This window comes from Ovis aries, chromosome 1 (genome assembly GCF_016772045.2).
Source record: "Ovis aries strain OAR_USU_Benz2616 breed Rambouillet chromosome 1, ARS-UI_Ramb_v3.0, whole genome shotgun sequence".
NCBI lineage: Eukaryota > Metazoa > Chordata > Mammalia > Artiodactyla > Bovidae > Ovis > Ovis aries.
Genome location: NC_056054.1, coordinates 78,246,666 through 78,268,887, shown reverse-complemented (window position 1 = coordinate 78,268,887; position 22,222 = coordinate 78,246,666). Strand labels below are relative to the sequence as shown.

The 22,222-nt window shown below is 36.8% G+C and overlaps 1 protein-coding gene across 1 annotated transcript in view; it reads right to left on the bottom strand.

Moving 5' to 3' along the window:
* SLC30A7 (solute carrier family 30 member 7) overlaps window positions 1-22,222 on the bottom strand; it is a 93,397-nt gene that overhangs the window by 44,521 nt on the left and 26,654 nt on the right. The window contains 3 exon segments of the mRNA NM_001163598.1: window positions 12,145-12,280; window positions 15,204-15,254; window positions 19,922-20,065. Of these exon segments, the coding sequence (NP_001157070.1) occupies window positions 12,145-12,280; window positions 15,204-15,254; window positions 19,922-20,065 (331 nt within the window).

The following is a 22,222-nucleotide window of genomic DNA, read 5'->3' as shown; positions in this document are numbered from 1 at the left end:
GTAAGTCAACTCTTCACATGAGGTGACCAAAGTACTAGAGTTTCAGCTTTAGCACCATTCCTGCCAAAGAACACCCAGGGCTGATCTCTTTTAGAATGGACTGGTTGGATCTCCTTGCAGTCCAAGGGACTCTCAAGAGTCTTCTCCAACACCACAGCTCAAAAGCAGCAATTCTTCAGCGCTCAGCTTTCTTCACAGTCCAACTCTCACATCCATACATGACCACCAGGGTAAAGTATCTGCTACGTTGTTTACCAACTAGCACAGAGTGGGCACTAAAACATTTGTCAAATGATTTAAAGATATGGTAAAGCTGTCTGCTTTATCTCCAAGTGGTGAGATTAAGAGGATATTTCAATAGACAAGTTGTACATTTCAGTAACATTTGAGTTTTTTACAATCAACATGTATTACTTTTGCTAACAGAAGAAAAGAACAAGTAAAAGAATAACAAAATGAAAAAGAATCAAATTATATGAATTTGAGACTATGTATTTTTGTAAACTACTGAGGAAAAGTTTTACAAACAGGTCCGTAAGGCTTACACAAGGACACGTAGGTTTTATAGGTTCATCTTGAAAGCCAACTGTAGTTGATTGGTTGTGGCTGCCTGAAGCAGTACTCCCTGAAGCTAAACTGGGTTCAACAGAAAAGATGGTGGCTTTCCAGGAAAATGGAAGTGGTAGGAATTGTGGTATTCATGCCACATAAATGGCACTCCATGACTTTATATGTGAACTACTGGGTTGGCCAAAAAGTTCATTCAGGAAAACCGTCTAATGAACTTTTTGGCCAACCCAGTATTTCCAATCCTTTATATTCAGCTGAGTGCTCCCAAGAATTCCATACTTTTACTTGCACCACCTACCTGAGATCTCCATATAAATGTCTAACGAGAGATCTCAAATCAAACAACCAAAACAGAACTTCTGATCAGCAATGCCTTTGAAAGAGATAAACTCTTCCTCTAGTTTTCCCTCTTTATCAATAGAGGCACCTTCATTCACTCGGTTGTTCACATCAAAACTCTAGGAAGTAGCCTTAATTTCCCCTCTTTCACTCAACCCTTCACCTAAACATTTGTATCTATGAGAAAATCTTATCAGCTCTAGGCCCAAAGCATTTTCTAACTTTAGCTAGTCTTTCCAACTCCTCAATTATTAGCAGCTTAGACCAAGGAACCCAGGCCTCTTATTTGTTCCACTATACCAGCTTTCTAGCCAATCTGCCTAGGTGCCCTCTTTCCCCCCTTTAATCCTAATATCTTCACAGCAGCCAAAATCTATTTTTTCCAAATCATTTTTAATGATACAAATCAAATAATGCCACCCCTTATGGTTTCCTCCTCCACCTGAAATAAAAATCCAAACTCCTAACCCTGGCTCATTTTCCCAGGCCTGTCTCCCCAACTTTATTTCAAAGCACTCTCCCCTCACTCCCTATGCTTCTGCCATACTGACCTCCTTTCAGTGCTAACATTCTTTTCACTACAGGGCTTTTACACTAGCTGTTCCTTAGGCTAGGGTGCCGTCTTAGACATTTTGACTCAAAACCCTCCCTCTTCTGAAGTCTTCCCTTATGACTCAATCTAAAGTGGTATCTCAAGGGGGCAGTCCTGAGATGGCGGAGAAACAGGACAGGGAGACCACTTTCTCCCCCAACAAATTCACCAAAAGATCTTTTGAATGCTGAGCAACTTCCACAAAACAACTTCTGAACACTGGCAGAGGACACCAGGCACCCAGAAAGGCAGCCCATTCTCTTCAAAAGGAGGTAGGACAAAATATAAAAGACAAAAGGAGAGACAAAAGAGTTAGGGACAGAGACCCGTCCCGGGGAGGGAGTCGTGAAGGAGGAGAAGTTTCCAAACATCAGGAAACCCTCTCACCAGCAGATTTGTGGGGGGAGTTTTGGAATCTCAGAGGGCATCATAACCGGGAAGAAAAAAAAAACACAGAATACGTGCCTAACTGCAACTCCCAGTGGAGAAGTAGCCCAGATACTCCTGTTTGCCACCAGCAAGTGGGGCTGAACAGGGAGGCAATGGTTGCATGCTTAGGGTAAGGACTGGGCCTGAATTCCCTGAGAACAATCTGAGGGTGCTAACAGGAGATAGCAACCCAAACATGGGATAGCCAGAGAAAGAAAAAAAGAGAGAGAACTTTCCAATGAAAAGCTCTAAGGGCTCCAAAATCACTGCAGATGGTGATTGCAGCCATGAAATTAAAAGACGCTTACTCCTTGGAAGAAAAGTTATGACCAACCTAGATAGTATATTCAAAAGTAGAGACATTACTTTGCCGACTAAGGTCCGTCTAGTCAAGGCTATGGTTTTTCCTGTGGTCATGTATGGATGTGAGAGTTGGACTGTGAAGAAGGCTGAGCACAGAAGAATTGATGCTTTTGAACTGCAGTGCTGGAGAAGACTCTTGAGAGTCCCTTGGACTGCAAGGAGATCCAACCAGTCCATTCTGAAGCAGATCAGCCCTGGGATTTCTTTGGAAGGAATGATGCTAAAGCTGAAGCTCCAGTACTTTGGCCGCCTCATGCAAAGAGTTGAGTCATTGGAAAAGACTGTGATGCTGAGAGGGATTGGGGGCAGGAGGAGAAGGGGACAACCGAGGATGAGATGGCTGGATGGCATCACAGACTCGATGGACGTGAGTCTGAGTGAACTCCAGGAGATGGTGATGGACAGGGAGGCCTGGTGTGCTGCGATTCATGGGGTCACAAAGAGTCGGACACGACTGAGCGACTGAACTGAACTGACTGAACTGAAGGCACAGCCTGACCTACTCACAGAACAAAGGATTGAGAGAATACCAAAGAAGAGCTAGCTGCCCATCCTCCTGCTGGAGACAGAGAGGCAGGTGGGCAACAGCCAGAGCCAGTGGGTGAGGGGCAATCTAGGCCCCAGAGATGGCATCCTCCACCAAACTGTAAGCAGACTCCCAGTTGCTAACTAAGTCTTCCTGGGATCTTGGAGGGTTGACCTCTGCCAGGAGGGGCACAGCCAGACATCAGCACCCCAGAGGAAACACAGGGCACACCTGAGATGGCACTCTTACGGCACTCTTATGGCGAACCTGGGAAACCAAGCAGCCAGGACCGGGGAGGTGATTAAGAAGCACAGCCCACCTGGGACAGTGCGCTCATCAAGCACCTGGTCGCCTGAGCTGCTCGGACCTGGGAAGGGTACAAAACGCACACCTAACCAAGTCTGTGCCTTTGTGGAGTACCCAAGAATCTGAAGCTGAGCAGCTTAGATCCAGGAAATGCATGAAACCCAGGGCGAGCTTTGGACAGTACCCCTCCAGAGCAACCTGGAGCCTGAGCAGTGTAGACCAGGAAAGCACACACGACATATGCTGGAGCAAACCCAATATGGTCCATACACTGCGAGCACTCCTCACACACGCCAGTGATATTTGTGGTGTTCCTCCGTCCCCACAGCACAACTGAATAAGTGAGCTTAAATAAGCTACCACCTTTGCCCCATTGTGTCAGGATGGAAAACAGACACTGAAGAGCTTGCAAACAGAGAAAGAAGAGGGAACTGCCCTGGAAGTGACAGGTACAACAGATTAAAAGCCTGTAGTTAGCAGTGACTAAGCATTGGAAGGGGCCTATAGACCTTGAGAAGAACTATAAGCTGGAACAAGGAACTATCTGAAACTGAACCGACCCCACACTGCCTACAACAGCTCCAGAGAACTCCCTAGATATATATTTACTACTATCATTTTTAAATTTTTTTTTAATTTTTAAGTTTTAAGTGCTTCTTCCAGCCCAGTGTTTCTCATGATGTACTCTGCATATAAGTTAAATAAGCAAGGTGACAATATACACCCTTGACGGACTCCTTTTCCTATCTGGAACCAGTCTGTTGTTCCATGTCCAGTTCTAACTGTTGCTTCCTGACCTGCATATAGGTTTTTCAAGAGGCAGGTCAGGTGGTCTGTATTCCCATCTCTTTCAGAATTTTCCAGTTTATTGTGATCCACATAGTCAAAGGCTTTGGCATAGTCAATAAGGCAGAAATAGATGTTTTTCTGGAACTCTCTTGCTTTTTCGATGATCCAGTGCATGTTGGCAATTTGATCTCTGGTTCCTCTGCCTTTTCTAAAACCAGCTGGAACATCTGGAAGTGCATGGTTCACGTATTGCTAAAGCCTGGCTTGGAGAATTTTGAGCATTACTTTACTAGCATGTGAGATGAGTGCAATTGTGCAACAGTTTGAGCATTTTTTGGCATTGCCTTTCTTTGGGACTGGAATGAAAACTGACCTTTTCCAGTCCTGTGGCCACTGCTGAGTTTTCCAAATGTGCTGGCATATTGAGTGCAGCACTTTCACAGCATCATCTTCCAGGATTTGAAACAGCTCAACTGGAATTCCATCACCTCCACTAGCCATACCTGCACTGAAACTGAGCTCCACTCAAGAGCCAACAAGTTCCAGACTAAGACATACCACGCTAATTCTCCAGCAATGCAGGAACATGGCCCTGAGCATTAAAATACCAGCTGCCCAAAGTCACACCAAAACCACAGACACCTCAAAATTCACTACCAGACACTTCATTGCACTCCAGAGAGAAGAGATCCAGCTCCATCAACCAGAACACTAATACAAGCTTCCCTAACCAGGAAACCTTGACAAGCCACTAGTCCAACCTCAGGAAGCAACCTCCACAATAAAGAAAAAGCACAAACTTCCAGCATACAGAAAGGCCACCCCAAACACAGCAATCTAAACAAGATGAAAAGGCAGAGAAATATTCAGCAGGTAAAGGAACATGATAAATGCTCACCAAACCAAACAAAAGAAGAGGAGATAGGGAGTGTACCTGAAAAAGAATTCAGAATAATGATAGTAAAGATATTCCAAAATCTTGAAAACAAAATGGAGTTACAGGTAAATAGAGACAAGAATTGAGAAGATGCAAGAAATGTTTACAAGGACCTAGAAGAAATACAAAAGAGTCAATCAATAATGAATAATGCAATAACTGAGATCAAAGGCACCCTGGAGGGAACCAACAATAGAATAATTGAGGCAGAAGATAGAATAAGTTAGGTGGAAGGTAGAATGCTGGAAATAAATGAAGCAGAGAGGAAAAACGAAAAAAGAATTAATAGAAATGAGGACAACTCAAGAGACCTCTGGGACAACGTTTTAAATGCCCCAACATCCGAATCACAGGAGTCCCAGAAGAAGACAAAAAGAAAGGCCACAGAAAATATTTGAGGAGATAATAGTTGAAAACTTCCCTAAAATGGGGAAGGAAATAGCCTCCCAAGTCCAAGAAACCGAGAGTCCCAAACAGGATAAACCCAAGGCTAAACAGCCCAAAACACATTTTAATCAAATTAACGAAGATCAAACACAAAAAGCAAATTTAAAAGCAGCAAGGGAAAAGCAACAACACACAAGGGGATTCCCATAATGATAACAGCTGATCTTTCGATAGAACTCTTCAGGCCAGAAGGGAATGGCAGGACATACTTAAAATGATTAGAGAAAAACCTACAACAAATATGAAAGAGAAATCAAAAGCTTTACAGACAAGCAAAAGCTGAGAGAATTCAGCACCACCAAACCAGTTCTTCAACAAACGCTAAAGGATAATCTCTAGATGGGAAACACAGAAAAGGTTTATAAACTCGAATCCAAAACAACAAAGTAAATGGCAATAGGATCATACTTATCAATAATTACCTTAAACGTAAATGGGTTGAATGCCCAAACCAAAGGACAAAGACTGGCTGAATGGATACAAAAACAAGACCCCTATATACGCTGTCTACACAAGACCCACCTCAAAACAAGGGACACATACAAACTGAAAGTGAAGGGCTTAAAAAAGATATTTCACGCAAATGAAGACCAAAAGAAAGCAGGAGTAGCAATACTCATCAGATAAAATAGACTTTGAAATAAAGGCCGTGAAAAGAAAGAAGGACACTACATAACGATCAAAGGATCAATCCAAGAAGATATAACAATTATAAATATATATGCACCCAACATAGGAGCACCGCAATATGGAAGGCAAATGCTAACAAGCATGAAAGGGAAAATTAACAGTAACACAACAATAGTGGGAGACTTTAACACCCCACTCACACCTATGGATAGATCAACCAAACAGAAAATTAGCAAGGAAACACAAACTTTAAATGGTACAATGGACCACTTAGACCTAATTGATATCTATACGACATTTCACCCCAAAACAATTAATTTCACCTTTTTCTCAAATGCACATGAAACATTCTCTAGGATAGATCACATCCTGGGCCATAAATTCAGCCTTGATAATTCAAAAAAACTGAAATCATTTCAAGCATCTTTTCTGATCACAATGTGGTAAGATTAGATGTCACTACAGGAAAAAAATAATTAAAATACAAACATATGGAGGCTAAACAACATGCTTCTGAATAACCAACAAATCACAGAAGAAATCAAAAAGAAATCAAAATATGCATAGAAACGAATCAAAATGAAAAAACAACCCAAAACCTATTGGATTCAGTAAAAGCAGTGCTAAGGGGAAGGTTCATAGCAATACAAGCTTACCTTAAGAAACAAGAGAAAAATCAAATAAATAACCTAACTTTACACCTAAAGCAACTAGAAAAAGAAGAAATGAAGAACCCCAGGGTTAGTAGAAGGAAAGAAATTATAAAAATTAGGGCAGAAATAAATGAAAAATAAACAAAGGAGACTATAGCAAAAATCAACAAAACTAAAAGCTGGTTCTTTGAGAAGATAAATAAAATAGAAAAACCCATGAGTCATTAGCCTGACTCATCAAGAAAAAAAGGGAGAAGAATCAAATCAACAAAATTAGACATGAAAATGGAGAAATCACAACAGATAACACAGAAATACAAAGGATCATGAGAGACTACTATCAGCAACTATGCCAATAAAATGGACAACTTGGAAGAAATGGACAAATTGTTAGAAAAGTATAACTTACCAAAACTAAACCAGGAAAAAATAGACAATCTTAACAGACCCATCATGAGCACAGAAAAAGAAACTGTAATCAAAAATCTTCCAACAAACGAAAGCCCAGGACCAGATGGCTTCATAGGTGAATTCTACCAAAATTTAGAAAAGAGCTAACACCTATTCTACTCAAACTCTTCCAGAAAATTGAAGAGGAAGGTAAACTGCCAAACTCATTCTGTGAGGCCACCATCACCGTAATACCAAAACCAGATAAAGATGACACAAAAAAAGAAAACTACAGGCCAATATCACTGATGAACACAGATGAGAAAAATCCTCAACAAAATTCTAGCAAACAGAATCCAACAACATATTAAAAAGATCATACAAATTGAAAGATAAAAACATATGATTATATCAATAGATGCAGAGAAAGCCTTTGACAAAATTCAACATCCATTTATAATAAAAATCCTTCAGAAAGCAAGAATAGAAGGAACATACTTCAACATAATAAAAGCCATATATGATAAACCCACAGGAAACATTATCCTCAATGGTGAAAAAATGAAAGTATTTCCCCTGAAATCAGGAACAAGACAAGGGTGCCCACTCTCACCACTACTATTCAACACAGTTTTGGAAGTTTTCGCCACAGCAATCAGAGAAGAAAAAGGAATGAAAGGAATCCAGATTGGAAAAGAAATAAGACTCTCACTGCAGATGACATGATCCTCTACAGAGAAAACCCTAAAGACACCACCAGAAAATCACTAGAGCTAATCAATGAATACAGTAAAGTTGCAGGACATAAAATTAACACACAGAAATCTCTTGTATTCCTATACACTAACAATGAGAAAACAAAAGAGAAATTAAGGAAACAATTCCATTCACCACTGCAATGAAAAAAATAGAATACTTAGGAATAAATCTACCTAAAGAAACAAAAGACCTATATATAGAAAACTATAAAACACTGATGAAAGAAATCAAAGATGACACAAATAGATGGAGAAATATACCATGTTCATGGATCGGAAGACTCAATATAGTCAAAATGAGTATACTACCCAAAGCAACCTATAGATTCAATGCAATCTCTATCAAGCTATCAACAGTATTATTCAGAGAACTAGAACCAATAATTTCACAATTTGTATAGAAATACAAAAAGCCTCGAATAGCCAAAGCAATCTTGAGAAAGAAGAATGGAACTGGAGGAATCAAACTGATTGATTTCAGACTATAATACAAAGCTACAGTCATCAAGACAGTATGGTACTGGCACAAAGACAGAAATATAGATCAACGGAACAAAATAGAAAGTCCAGAGATAAATCCACGCACCTATGGACACCTTATCTTTGACAAAGGAGGCAAGAATATACAATGGAGAAAAGACAATCTCTTTAACAGCTGGTGCTGGGAAAACTGGTCAACCACTTGTAAAACAATGAAACTAGAACACTTTCTAACACCATACACAAAAATAAACTCAAAATGGATTAAAGATCTAAATGTAAGATCAGAAACTATAAAACTCCTAGAGGAAAACATAGGCAAAACACTCTCTGACATAAACAACAGCAGGATCCTCTATGACCCACCTCCCAGAGTAATGGAAATAAAAGCAAAAATAAACAAATGGGACCTAATTAAACTTAAAAGCTTTTGCACAACGAAGGAAACTATAAGCAAGGTGAAAAGACAGCCTTCAGAATGGGAGAAAACAACAGCAAACGAAGCAACTGATAAAGAACTAATCTCAAAAATATACAAGCAGCTCATGAAGCTCAATTCCAAAAAATTAAATGACCCAATGAAAAAATGAGCCAAAGAACTAAACACATTTCTCCAAAGAAGACATACAGATGGTTAACAAACACATGAAAAGATGCTCAACATCACTCATTATCACAGAAATACAAATCAAAACCACAATGAGGTACCATCTCACCCTGGTCAGAATGGCTGCTATCAAAAAGTCTACAAACAATAAATGCTGGAGAGGGTGTGGACAAAAGGGAACCCTCTTACACTGTTGGTAGAAATGCAAACTAGTACAGCCACTATGGAGAACAGTGTGGAGATTCCTTTAAAAACTGGAAATAGAACTGCCATATGACACAGCAATCCCACTGCTGGGCATACACACTGAGGAAACCAGAACTGAAAGAGGCATGTGTACCCCAGAGTTCACTGTTTACAACAGCTAGGACATGGAAACAATCTAGATGTCCATTGGCAGATGAATGGGTAAGAAAGCTGTGGTACATATACACAATGTAATATTACTCAGCTATTAAAAAGAATGCTTTTGAATCAGTTCTAATGAGGTGGATGAAACTGGAGCCTATTATAGAGTAAAGTAAGTCAGAAAGAAAAACACCAATACTGTATATTAACGCATATATATGGAATTAGAAATATGGTAATGATGACCCCTATATGCAAGACAGCAAAAGAGACCCAGATGTAAAGAACAGACTTTTGGACACTGTGGTAGAAGACAAGGGTGGGATGATTTGAGAGAGAGCACTGAAACACGTATATTACCAAATGTGAAATAGATTGACAGTCCAGGTTCGACAGATGCATGAGACAGGTCACTCAGGGCCGGTGCACTGGGACAACCCTGAGGGATGGGATGGGGAGGGAGGTGGAAGCGGGGTTTAGGATGGGGACACATGTACACCCATGGCCGATTCATGTCAATGCATGCCCAAAACCACTACAATATTGTAAAGTAATTAGCCTCCAAAAAATAATTTATTTATATTAAAATAAAGTGGTATCTCAGTCACTACAACCCCATATTAACTCTCTGCACATAACTGCTTGATACTGGTTTATTGATTCATTTGTGTCTCTCTCTTCTGCTATAATGTAAGATCAAAACAGTAAGTATCTTGTCCTTTCACTACACTGGTAAGAAGTACTTACTTAAATATTTGCTGAAAATAATTTGTATAGCTTTTCAATGTGTTATATTTCAACAACAACAACAAGGTTTTCTTGTCTTGTGTGTGTTTATTTATTTATTTATTCAAGGAACAACTGAATGGGACTAGAACTAAGTAAGAATTCCCTATTTAGGATTAGAGAAAGTCATTCTCTGAGACTGGAAAAAACACAAATTAATTTGGATTCAAATCAAAAAATGTATCAAGTTTTACCTGGCACAGTTATGTGCTGACTTTACAACCATGAAAAAAGAGTCTGCCCTCACAGAGCTTAAGGGAGAAAATAAGAGGCTCTAAGTAAATGCTGCAAGAGGAGTAGCAGGTGGTGCTCCAGGTTTACCTAACCCCTCCTGAGATGCAGGGAATCAGGAAAGGCTTCCTCAACAAAGTGCCATTTAAACAGAAAGATCTATGCATTTGTGAGGGTGCATGGGAAGTGAGAACGGCACTCAATGTAAGGGTAGTTTATTTTGCAGAGAAGAAAGATGAGAAAGCCCCAGAATCCAGAGAGCTTCTAACATGTTTCCAGGGAATTGACAGTTACTTACTATGGCTGGAGAATAGATATAAATTGAGACAGGGTGAGAGAAAGACTGAAGAGATAAATGAATCCCAACATGAAGGCCTACTAAGGAATTCAGACTTTATCCTGAGGGCAAGAAAGCCACGGAAAGATTCAAAGCAAGATAATTTTTCCATGTACCATAATCTTTATTAAAGAAAGATCACTTTGGCCACAGTGTAGAAAATAAATTAGAAGGAAACAGAAAGGCCAACCTCTTCCAAGCAACAAATGATAGAATTAAGAAATAAGACTGGAGACAAAGAAAAGTTGAGATTAAGATCCAACTCTAAGAAGTATTAGAAGCAACCAACAATTATACCACAAAATAAAATGAACACTGAACATGCAATAAAGAGGAACAGATATCAGAAACCAAATCTATCAGAAGCTAAGTTTCATAGAATATGTGATATCTAACCTGAAGAACTTTCAAGGACATATAGTAAGATTTCCAAAGATGCAGAAAAGAGATTCGAAGCTTTATAAAAGATTTTTACACAGCAGAGATGCTTCCTAGTACAAATAATTTAAATAAAATTTAAAAATAAGCTGTACGTTTAAAATGTATATCCTATCTTTTATGAAAAATCTTAAAAATCTACATTTATGACTAATTTATGATTATAATTTCATTGTAATTTTTAAAGTCTATTTTATTCAACTACAAGCTATAAAAATCATCATAGTCTACCCGCTAACAGGTCTTTGTTATCATTACAAAGACAGCTTTACTAACAGTAAAATCATATGGATAAACTAGACAAAATCAGTCCAATCAAGACATATCTATGTAAATAAGTCAAGACTGGGAAATAAAGGCACAACTGTTCCATTTTTCTGATAAAAATTAAAATAATAAATTGACAGAAATTTAAAAGACAGTACAGAGGTTAAAGCGTCTGCCTCTAATACGGGAGACCTGGGTTCGATCCCTGGGTCAGGAAGATCCCCTGGAGAAGGAAATGGCAACCCACTCCAGTATTCTTGCCTGGAAAATCCCATGGATGGAGGAGCCTGGTGGGCTACAGTCCATGGGGTCGCAAAGAGTCAGACACGACTGAGCTACTTAACTTATCTTCTAGTTCAGACAATACTTATTGAGAATTTATACACAATCACACTTTTATATAAACATTGGTACCATGACAGGCAATAGAGAGCCAAAGAGCTAAAAGACAGATCCTTCCTCAAGAATTTATAATCTCGATAGAGAGGAGGACATAAATATACTTCAGTAAGCATTTTTATAAGACTTCTACAACAATAATGTGAATTTATACATTAAAGCTAGTTCTAGAAGAGATTTTAGTATTCTTTTACACTTGATGGTACAAAATGCAGATGTCAAAGGAATAATATTCTAACATTAATACATTTTATATTTCCAATGTTCTACTCAAAAATATAGTGCTGGATTAAAGAAAATTACTACTGATTTGATTTAGAAAAGATCAATCACTAAATACAAAAACGAAATATCAAACCTGGGGTAACACAAAAAAAAGTAAAATGAAAACAGAAACAATCTATGTAGAAATCTGTTGAAGAACAAAAAACCCCCAACATAATAATAATTTAGATCTGTAATTTGAGTAAGATGTTTATCACCTCTCATTTTAGTATCTGAAAGTAACATACCAACACTTACCTTATAACTATGAGCATGGCTATCAGGATTGAACAAATAGGATCTGCTATCATCAGACCAAAATTCTGCATCATGATGGCAGAGGCAATTACACCAATACTCCCTAGTGTATCTGCTAGAATGTGTAAAAATACACCTAGAAATAAAGCATAATGAGAATCAAAATCATATTTTCTGATCAACTAAAAATGTAAATTTTCCTTAAAACTATATTATTGGTTTTATATATTAAAAAACTAAATACCAATTTGAAAATCAGTATGAATGCTGATTCACTGTTTAGTAAAGAAGTAATAGTACCTCTGGGAATTAAAATAATCTTTCTTCTTAAAAAACAGGAGGAGCTAAAATATTTGACTTCTAAGTTATACTTGCTCTTCATGATCCTTAATATTTTGCTATAATATAAATGAAGGAGTGAAGAAATACTTGACTAAAAAATAAATCTTGTGCACATTCATTTCTGGTTGAGTCCAGAAGTTAAGCAATAATTTGTTAGGAGAAAACTGGATTAGGCTGAAAGAATCAGTCAAGAAAACACTCTTTATAACTACAAATATATGTACACATAGAGCCCTCTGCTGGTAATTAAAAATTATTACCTTTTAAGATTAAGATTTTATTATGGACCATAACTCTACTAATAAACTGGTAAACTAATTATCCTGAAGGTATTGTTAACTAAAGTTACATACTAAACTCAAACCTGATACGAAAGAAAGTAATGGTCTGAATATTTTAAAGAGGATATAAATATATTTTTAACTTATAATAATTAAATATGACATTGAAAGTGAAAGCATTGATCACTCAGTCATGTCCGACGCTTTGCGACCCTACAGACTATAGCCCGCCAGGCTCCTCTGTCCATGGGATTTTCCAGGCAAGAATACTGGAGTGGGTTGCCATTTCCTTCTCCAAAAATATTACAATGGTAAGATACTAATACTCTAAGTGCCCATGAATCTATACATATGAACATTTAATAACTGATACTTGAAAACAATTTAAAAAGTCAAAAAATTCAGTTTAGTATACATATTTAAGAAAATTTTAACTCATGAACAATTACATAGATTAAGAAGCCTTGGGATCACTTTAAGTTTTCAAAATAAAACTTAAGGAAGATACACATATAAGTGGATGAGGGTCCCTAACCTGCAAAAGTCTGAAGTGATATGATAAAGACTTTAAATCTTTACATATTCTTTAATCAATGTTCTGGTAGGATCCAAATTGAAAACAGCTCTAACCACTGAAAGGAAAAGAAAAGAACTCTTTGCTCTTGATTTTCCTTTGAGTGGCAAGTCCCTGGCTACATCTTATTTGCTGACCTAAAAACCAGTTTCATTAGCAAATGTCCTTAACTAGATATGCCCTTCTTACTTTCCAGTAATCTTTTCAAGAAGAAAGTTCCTAAAGAAGAAATCTAAACTAGTATGTTTAACTCATATAAAAGCCAGAAGTCATACTGAAAGTGCAGCAAATAACTGACAAATTCAGTAAACTTGGTTTTCATCTGTGAGTATCTATGTGGAAAATTGTTAGTATCCGGCAGTTATCCTATGGGCTGCTTCAGCCACTATAAATGGACACTCAGAAAATATTAGTTAATTTTTACAACAGCTTATATAAAAGATAATTAGGAAGGCAAATCTGACCTCCCTTTCCTCAGTTTGTGATGATTTCCATAACTAAAACTTAACTCTAAGGCTAAATGTACAGTATTACATATGCATGACTACAAGTTATTTCAACAAATGCTGCCCTAAAACAATTCTCTGTATTTCACAATTCTCTATATTTCACAAAAGGAAAATTAGTGACTAGAAGGCACATTTAATCCTCCTGAAATGAGCTCCTCAGGATGAAGGAATACAGTCCCAGGGAAAAAATAAAAAGCAAGAGCTGTATCAAAAAACAGTGGAGAAAAGAAAAATAAGCACAGTAGAAATAGGATCACAAGCTAGTGAGAAAGTCGGACTGTGGTCAAAAGTTAACAAAGAGGACCTCCCTGGTAGTCCAGGGGTTAAGAAACTACCTTTCAAAGAAGAGGATGTGGGCTTGATCCCTGGTCTGGAACTAAGTTCCCACATGCCTCCGGGCAACTAAGCCCACACACCTCAACAAGAGAGCCCAAGTGCCGCAAGGAAAGATCCTACATGCCACAACTAAGACCCGATGGAGCCAAAAATAGATAAATGTATTTTTTAAAATTAATAAAGGCAGGAAGACGGGCAGCTGGAAATTAGGAACTTTGACAATGAAACCTATATATAAATCCAGAGCCAAAGATCAGTTCACATCCCAAAAAAGAAACTGCCATAGTTCATGGACAAGACAGATTGTCTCTAGCTTGTAAAATTTTGTAATGTATCATTTTACATAACCTGTAATCTCCTGTTTACGTTTTACCATTTGATGCTTATGTATACTCGAAAGATCTCCTTTGCATCACATTTTTTTGAAAATATGACATTACTTTTGAGGGCAGTTTTAGGTTCACAGCAAAATAAGTGGCAGATACAGAGATTTCACTTATACCCACTGTTCCAACTCAGGCACAGTCCCTCTCAGTATCAACATCCCCCACCAGAATAGTGCATTTGTTACAAATGACATATCATTATGACCCAAAGTTCATAGTTCATATTTGGATTCACTCTTGGTGTTGGATGCATTACATTTTTAGCACTAAATTTTTCTACAACATAAATTCATACTGAATATTATTTTTAGAAAAATTATTTAACAATTCTACAAAGGCAAACATACTATTATGGTGTTACGAGAGTCAATGGCATGAGTATATATATTTAAACAGTCTAGTTTCTGAATATTCTAATCTTCTTATTAAATGTTAAAAAAATAGCTCAGTGACAGTTAAAAGAACAACTGCTAACATACCTACTAGTACATATTAAAAAATCAACTAGGAAGGCTAACATTTTAAACACAAATACTATGTTATTCGTTTTTCTTAAAGGAAAACTACAGTTAGCTCAAAACTATGAAGCCAGTTGCATAAAACTGAGAAATACACAAATAGCTTGTCATACCTTGTAAAATCTGTCTACTGGGTCCTGTTGTTTCTTTTAAGGAGGGGCCATCTGTAGAGAGTTAAGTTAAATTATTTTAAAACATGTCTTCAATTCCTGATTCAATTTTTGCAATTCAGAGTACTTTTCATTCAAATGTATCGTGAAGGATGCATGATTACATAGCCACATCAGACCTACAAAATTATTTTTAAAATTTAATATGGTAATTAAATGAAGATAGACATAGGAAATTTCAAAATGCATCAATAGTACAGAGTATTTAGGAAATTATTATATTAGGCAATTTGGTTAAAAAAACACAGTAAATTAAAAACATTATGAATTTTCTAATATCTGTAGCATACTTTACAGAGTTTACTACATCAATTTACAGTCAGAAAATTCAGAAAAAAACAAAACTACCCCTTGATATTATAAGAGGACCAAGAAATGAAACGAGGACATTTTCCAGGAAAACTGGACTATGGCAAACAGTTTCCCAATAGCTTCTAGATGAATACAGCAAGATTTTCATACAGAAGAGATAAAAATACTTTTTCATTTTGCCTTTTTGATGAAGAAATAAAAATATACTGCAATTTTTATACTAAATAGTTGGAACATCACTAATCAACATTAACGTCAAAGCAAAAATACAGGTAAACAATGTAAATGAATAGCAGTATTTGTTGTAAGGGAGCATCAGGACCACTGATGAGCTTTCTGATTATGACTAACAGAGTCCTAGTTCTTGGCTCACAGTAATGAAGAGTGGACCTACCCTTGTCTACTACAGCTTTGATGGAACACTGTGACAATGCCAGAAGAATTATAAAAGCAGAAGGTTATGCAATGATTTTGGTCTAAATGTGGTACTGCTGCATGGGGAGAAAGATGAAGTCATCTTAAAAATCCTGAGAGCTAAAAGTGTAACTGTTCTAAATATCAGGCTCCTGATCAGGGCATGAGATTACTGTCTATACACAGTTAGTCCAGAAAAAGACAGTCATTTTTTTTTCTTTTCTATTATGGTTTATTATAAAATATTCCTGTGTCATACAGTAGGACCTATTTATTTTATATATAGTAGTTTGTATCTGCTAATCTGCTAGTATTTTAGATTTGTAAGTGATAAATATCATATTGTATTTATCTTCCTCTTTCTGACTTACCTCAGTTATTATGATAATCCCTAAATCTATTCCTGTTGCTGCAAATGTCATTATTTCATTCTTTCTTATGGCTGAATAGTAGTCCACTGTGCATATATACCATATCTTTTTTATCTATTCATCTACTGATAGACATTTAGGTTGCTTCCATGTCTTGCCTATTTGGCTATTGTGCTGTGAATACTGGGGTGCATCTTTTTGAATTAGTTACACTCCAGGAGATGGTGAAGGGACAGGGATGCCTAGCATGCTGCAGTCCATGGGTTCAGAGTCAGACACAACTGCGGGACTGAACAACAACACTCTCCAGATATATGCCCAGGAGTGGGATTGCTAGATCATATGGTGACTCTATTTTAAACAGAACCTCCATACTGTTTTCCATAGTGGCTGCACCAATTCACATTCCTGCCAGAAAAGTAGGAGGGTTCCCTTTTCTCCACATCCTCTCCAGCATTTATTTGTATACTTTTTCATGATGATCATTCTGACTGGTGTTAGGTGGTACCTCATTGTAGTTTTGACTTGCATTTCTCTAATAATTAGAGATGTTTTCATGTGCCTATTAGTCATCTGTATATCTTCTTTGGAGAAATGTCTATTTAGACCTTTTGCCCATTTTTTGACTGGATTGTTTGTTTCTATGTTATTAAGTTGTATGAGCTATTTGTGTATTTTGGAAATTAAGCCCTTTTCGGTAGCGTCATTTTCAAATACTCCTTCTAGTCGGTAGGTTGTCTTTTCAGTTTGTTTATGGTTTCCTTTGCTGTGCAAAAGCTTGTAAGTTTGATTAGGTCCCATTTGTTTATTTTTGTCTTTATTTCTATTGCCTTGGGAGTCTGACCTAAGAAAACACTGGTATGATTTATGTCAGAGAATGCTTTGCCTGTGTTCTCGTCTCGGGAGTTTTATGGTGTAACGTCCTGTATTGAAGTCTTTAAGCCACTTTGAGTTTAGTTTTATGTATGGTGTGAGAGTGTCATCTAACTCACTGATCTACATGCAGCTGTCCAGTTTTCCCTGTATCAGTCACTGAAGAGAGACAACAGTCATTTTTGACATAATTATTTTAAAACGTATATTCACCTATACTAATATAACAGTTGTATAAAATAACCCCCACTGATGTAAAATCTGACAATCCTTTTGGATATAAAAGTTGTTTTCTGTGGCAGACATTAGCTACCTCCTTACCAGACCCACTTCTTTTTCCTCTCTGATAAACAACTGGATTTCCCAGGCTCCCTGAGTTAGGGATCACCTGAGTTAGGTGGTGTATATGACTGAGTCGTAAACAAAGAAAATACAAGATGTAAATTATTTCCAGGCTCAGCTCATAGAATATCCTACATGATCTTCTATATATTCTATCTCCAGCTAGATGCAAAGAATCCAGTGGTGGAATCCAAGGGTTAAGGATCCTAAAGATGGAAAGAGCCTGGATTCCTGAATGGCCATGAGGAACAAAGCCCCTACCCTCTACCCAATCAATCCAAGATATAAACTTTTACTGTCTAAGTCACTAAGATATGAGCACTTAAAACAAACAAAAACCCATCTAACTTCACTCCCAGTGCAGCATTCCAATAAATACAAAGTTCACAGTACTGCATAGTGAGACTATAATGGTTCTTACAGGCAAAATGGAATAACGGCTCTCTTACTTTTGCATCCTCAGACTGTCCTATAAAATACTGAAGGCAGAATAACAGTTAACAGCAGATTTTGAAGTCAGATTCCCTGTTTGAGGCCTGGCATTTCTATTTACTAGTTACTATAATTTCTTTGTGTCTTAAAGTCATTTCCAAATCTTTTCTTTTCCCATAGAAGGGCTAATTTTCAACTATCTAAAAGCTTATCACAGTGTATTCCTAAGAGTATTAGAAAAATTCTAGGACAACAAACAAGGGGTCAATTGTAAATGTTGGTGGCAGTGACTCTAAAGATTGGCTAGCAAATCCTTTTGTAAGTAACACGGTTTCTAATTCTTTGCTTCTAATAAAAAGTAGGGATTAGCTAATAAAACTACCAATTAATAGATCATCAAAAATATTTAATGATACACTATGTAACTTCTGGCATATAATTCTGAAGGTAATCAAAGAAATGACAGAAACTGCTACAACAGAATTCCTTCTATTTAAGGTTTCTTAGAACTTACATTATAAACATGGACAACAGGAACAGAATTGATGTCAAAACCTATTTTATGCTAATACGTTATTTATTCATAAACTAATTGAGAAAAAGAGTTTCAATCATCTCATTAAGATATGTACTTCAAATACAATGCTGCTTTTTAATGATTATATATGTATCAAAAATCAAAACATAATTATCTTAATTGACTTTATACGAGTAAAAGCTACAATAATTCCATCTGAAAGAAATGTTTAAATGCTGTCTTATGTTCCTAAAAGAAAAGATTTTAACTAATATACCCATTTTATTGCCAAGAAATATTAACAGATGACCAATTAAAGCCTTAACACAAGTATATTCCACTTTATAAAATTCTGGAAAGGAGGCAGAATAGAAATAAAAATTCAAGGAGAAAGGATGTTATAAAATTAACAACTGTTTAAATATTTTTAAATAGGTGACAGTGGGTCTCAAATCACTAAGGTATTTAGAGTCCACTGACTATGTTCAATAAAATAACATGGAAGTTTCATTCTAAAATATAAAGTATCATATTATATTCTCTGCAATTAAACAATAAATTTTTTTTAGAAATCATCCTAAGAATGTGAATATACAGTTTTTATCAAAATTATTTTGTGATGCGTGTGAGCAAAAAGCTTAGAAAAGCAAGGTGTTAAAGCAGACCAGTTTAATAAATAGTTTCAAAAGTATAGCAAATATTAGAGACTGAAAATATTAGGGGCTTAGTACTCAATCCCTAAGGCCCATTTCATCTTTTCAGATTGAAAGCTTTAGGATTCTGCCTTTGTGGCAAGCACAGACAATCTTTAGCATATAACTTATTTAAAGATTAATCAAACTGTATCACCCAAGCAGCTTCTATTAGATTAATAACATTCTAAAATTTTGTGAATAAACTAAATATAATTTTAAAATAAAATGTTAAGTAAGCTGATAAATACCTTATAACTTAGTATCCAATACTATATAAGTTAACATAGAAAGATTTCTAAGGGAACTGGGGTAAACATCAGGTGATATCTGTTAAAATTACAATAAAAATGTAGAAAATGGAAAACTGTTATATTTTTATAAGCCTATATATGGCACAAAAAGCCTTATCATAATTTAAAAAAAAAAACTGCTGAAATGCAATAGCTCCCCATTCTCTGACACTCATTTAAAATAGTGGCATTTTATTATGACAAACTCACTGGAAAAAAGCTACATTCACTGCCTTATGCCAAGTTAATTTCATTTTATACTGAAAATAAACTAGTCTTAGATACCATTTAGTCCAATTTATTAGAAAGAAACTTGACTGCAATATTTTCAACAGATTATTTCAACTTGAAATATTAACCTATGCCATTTCTGTTTAAGAAACTGTCCATTTGAAAGTATTTTTGCTGTACTCACCATGAGAGTGAAAGTGTCCGTGTCCATGAGCATGATCGTGGCTATGTGCGGCACCATGTTTCAATTCATGACTATGGCAGTGATCTCCATGGCCATGTGTCTGGTCCAGAGCACCATTAAAGAGAGAATGACTGTGTCCATGGCCTAAAAACAAAGTGTGTAAGAACAAAAGGTATGTAAAAATGTATTACTTAATGGTTACAATAATACTGACATTAGTGAAAAGAATTAGTGCTAAAACCAGATTCAGTTCAATAAACATTTATTTGTAGAAAGTGCTAAAGTGATGATGCTCAGTCGCTCAGCTGTGTCCAACTCTTTGCAACCCCATGGAATGTAGCCTGCGAGACTCCTCTGTCCTCGGGATTTTCCAGGCAAGAACACTGGAGTGGGTTGCCGTTTCCTATTCCAGGGGATCTTCCTGACCCACGGATCAAACCCATGTCTCAGACATCTCCTGCATTGGCAGGCGGATTCTTTACCACTGAGCCACCTACAAAGCCCCATAGATTCATTAAAACAATACTGAGTTCTTAGGACAGAGTTCAGGAAGGAAATAAAAGCACCGTAAGAAGTGGCAGACTCTACTGGTGATAAAAATAAGTTAGAAGTACGCAGAAGGATTTAAAGAGATTAGATAATGTTGCTCAGTCATTCAAGAAGTACTTAGTTGGAACACATTATGTTACAGTACCATCCCAGGCACTGGGGATAAAACAGTGAACACGGACAAAAATCTTGGCCAAAACTTTGTCAAATACTATCATACATATTAAAGAGGGAAATGGCATTAATACTAACAAAGTTAAAGTAATATATGAATATGGTTGCATTAAGGCAGAGGCAGGGAAACGGCTACATTTGGTGAAAGGACCAGTAAAATTTAAGCAGGTAGAATCCTTAGGGAAAAAATGGCACCAAACAGTGGGGAATCATTTCTCCACAGCAAACCTAAAAACTACCTAACCATGATAGAAACATCTTCTACAAACTATTTCAAAATATAGAAAATGACTGAATGCTACCTAATTCAAAAATATCACTTATATTTATAAAAATCCTAAATACCCTAAAATCAAACTCAGTAGTGCATTATATGAAAAATTATGAACAGGGAGATCAACTTCCAGAATGGTAGACAGAGGTTGTTGGCAAGCCAGCTCTCCTAAAACAACAAAAATATGGGAAACACAAAAACTTTCAGAAGTTTGATAATTAACCAAAACCACAAAAGGAACTGAAAACCATCTATCCAAGAAACTACCAAATCTCAGTAAGACAGCAGTCTTGATGTTTTAACTTGGGGTTAGTTACATTCCACTTCCTGCCTAAGCTCAATTGAAATTAGCCAAGTCAGCAGCTCTGCAGACACTGGAGAGATCTGACTTCTTCTGAGGCTCTGGTAAAAGCAACATGTGCAGATCACAGTCAATATTTTGTCCAAACTTTGCAGTTCTCTGAAAAAAAAAATCTTTATTCTCAGTGTGGTAACTATCAGATTCAGAGCTCAGCTTCAAGAATTCAATGGACATATATTGCAGGACATGAATCAATACAAGGAAATCACGCAGTAGGATAAATAACTATAATAATATCAGGAACAACAAACTTTGAGAGGAGAGGGTGAATTAATCTGAGGACTTCCCTGGTGGCTCAGATGGTAAAGGGTCTGTCTACAATGCGGGAGACCAGGCTCAAGCCCTGAGTTGGGAAGATCCCTGGAGAAGGAAATGGCAATCCACTCCAGTACTATTGCCTGGAAAATCCCATGGACAGAGAAGCCTGGTACACTACAGTCTATGGGGTCACAAAGAGCTGGACACGACTGAGCAACTTCACTTTCACTTTCAATGTCATTTTGGAGAAGGGGATGACAGAGGATGAGATGGTTGGATGGCATCACTGACTCAATGGCTATGAGTTTCAGTAAACTCCTGGAGTTGGTAATGGACAGGGAGGCCTGGTGTGCTGCAGTCCATGGGGTCACAAAGAGTTGGACATGACTAAGCAACTGAACCGATACTGAATGTCATTTTAATATTAAAGGTCCAGTTTTCAATAAACAATTAGTAAGATATTCAAAGAGAGAGAAAAATATGCCATATACATAGGAGAAAAACCAGCCAACAGAAAATGTTCCTGAAGGGGACTCAGATTTTTTACTTTATAGACAAAAACTTTGATCAGCTACTACAAATACGGTCAAAAAAAGAAATCACGTCTAAAGAATCAAAGTACAATAATGACTACTCATCAAGTAGAGAATATTAATAAAGAGATAGAAGTTAATAAAGAACCAAA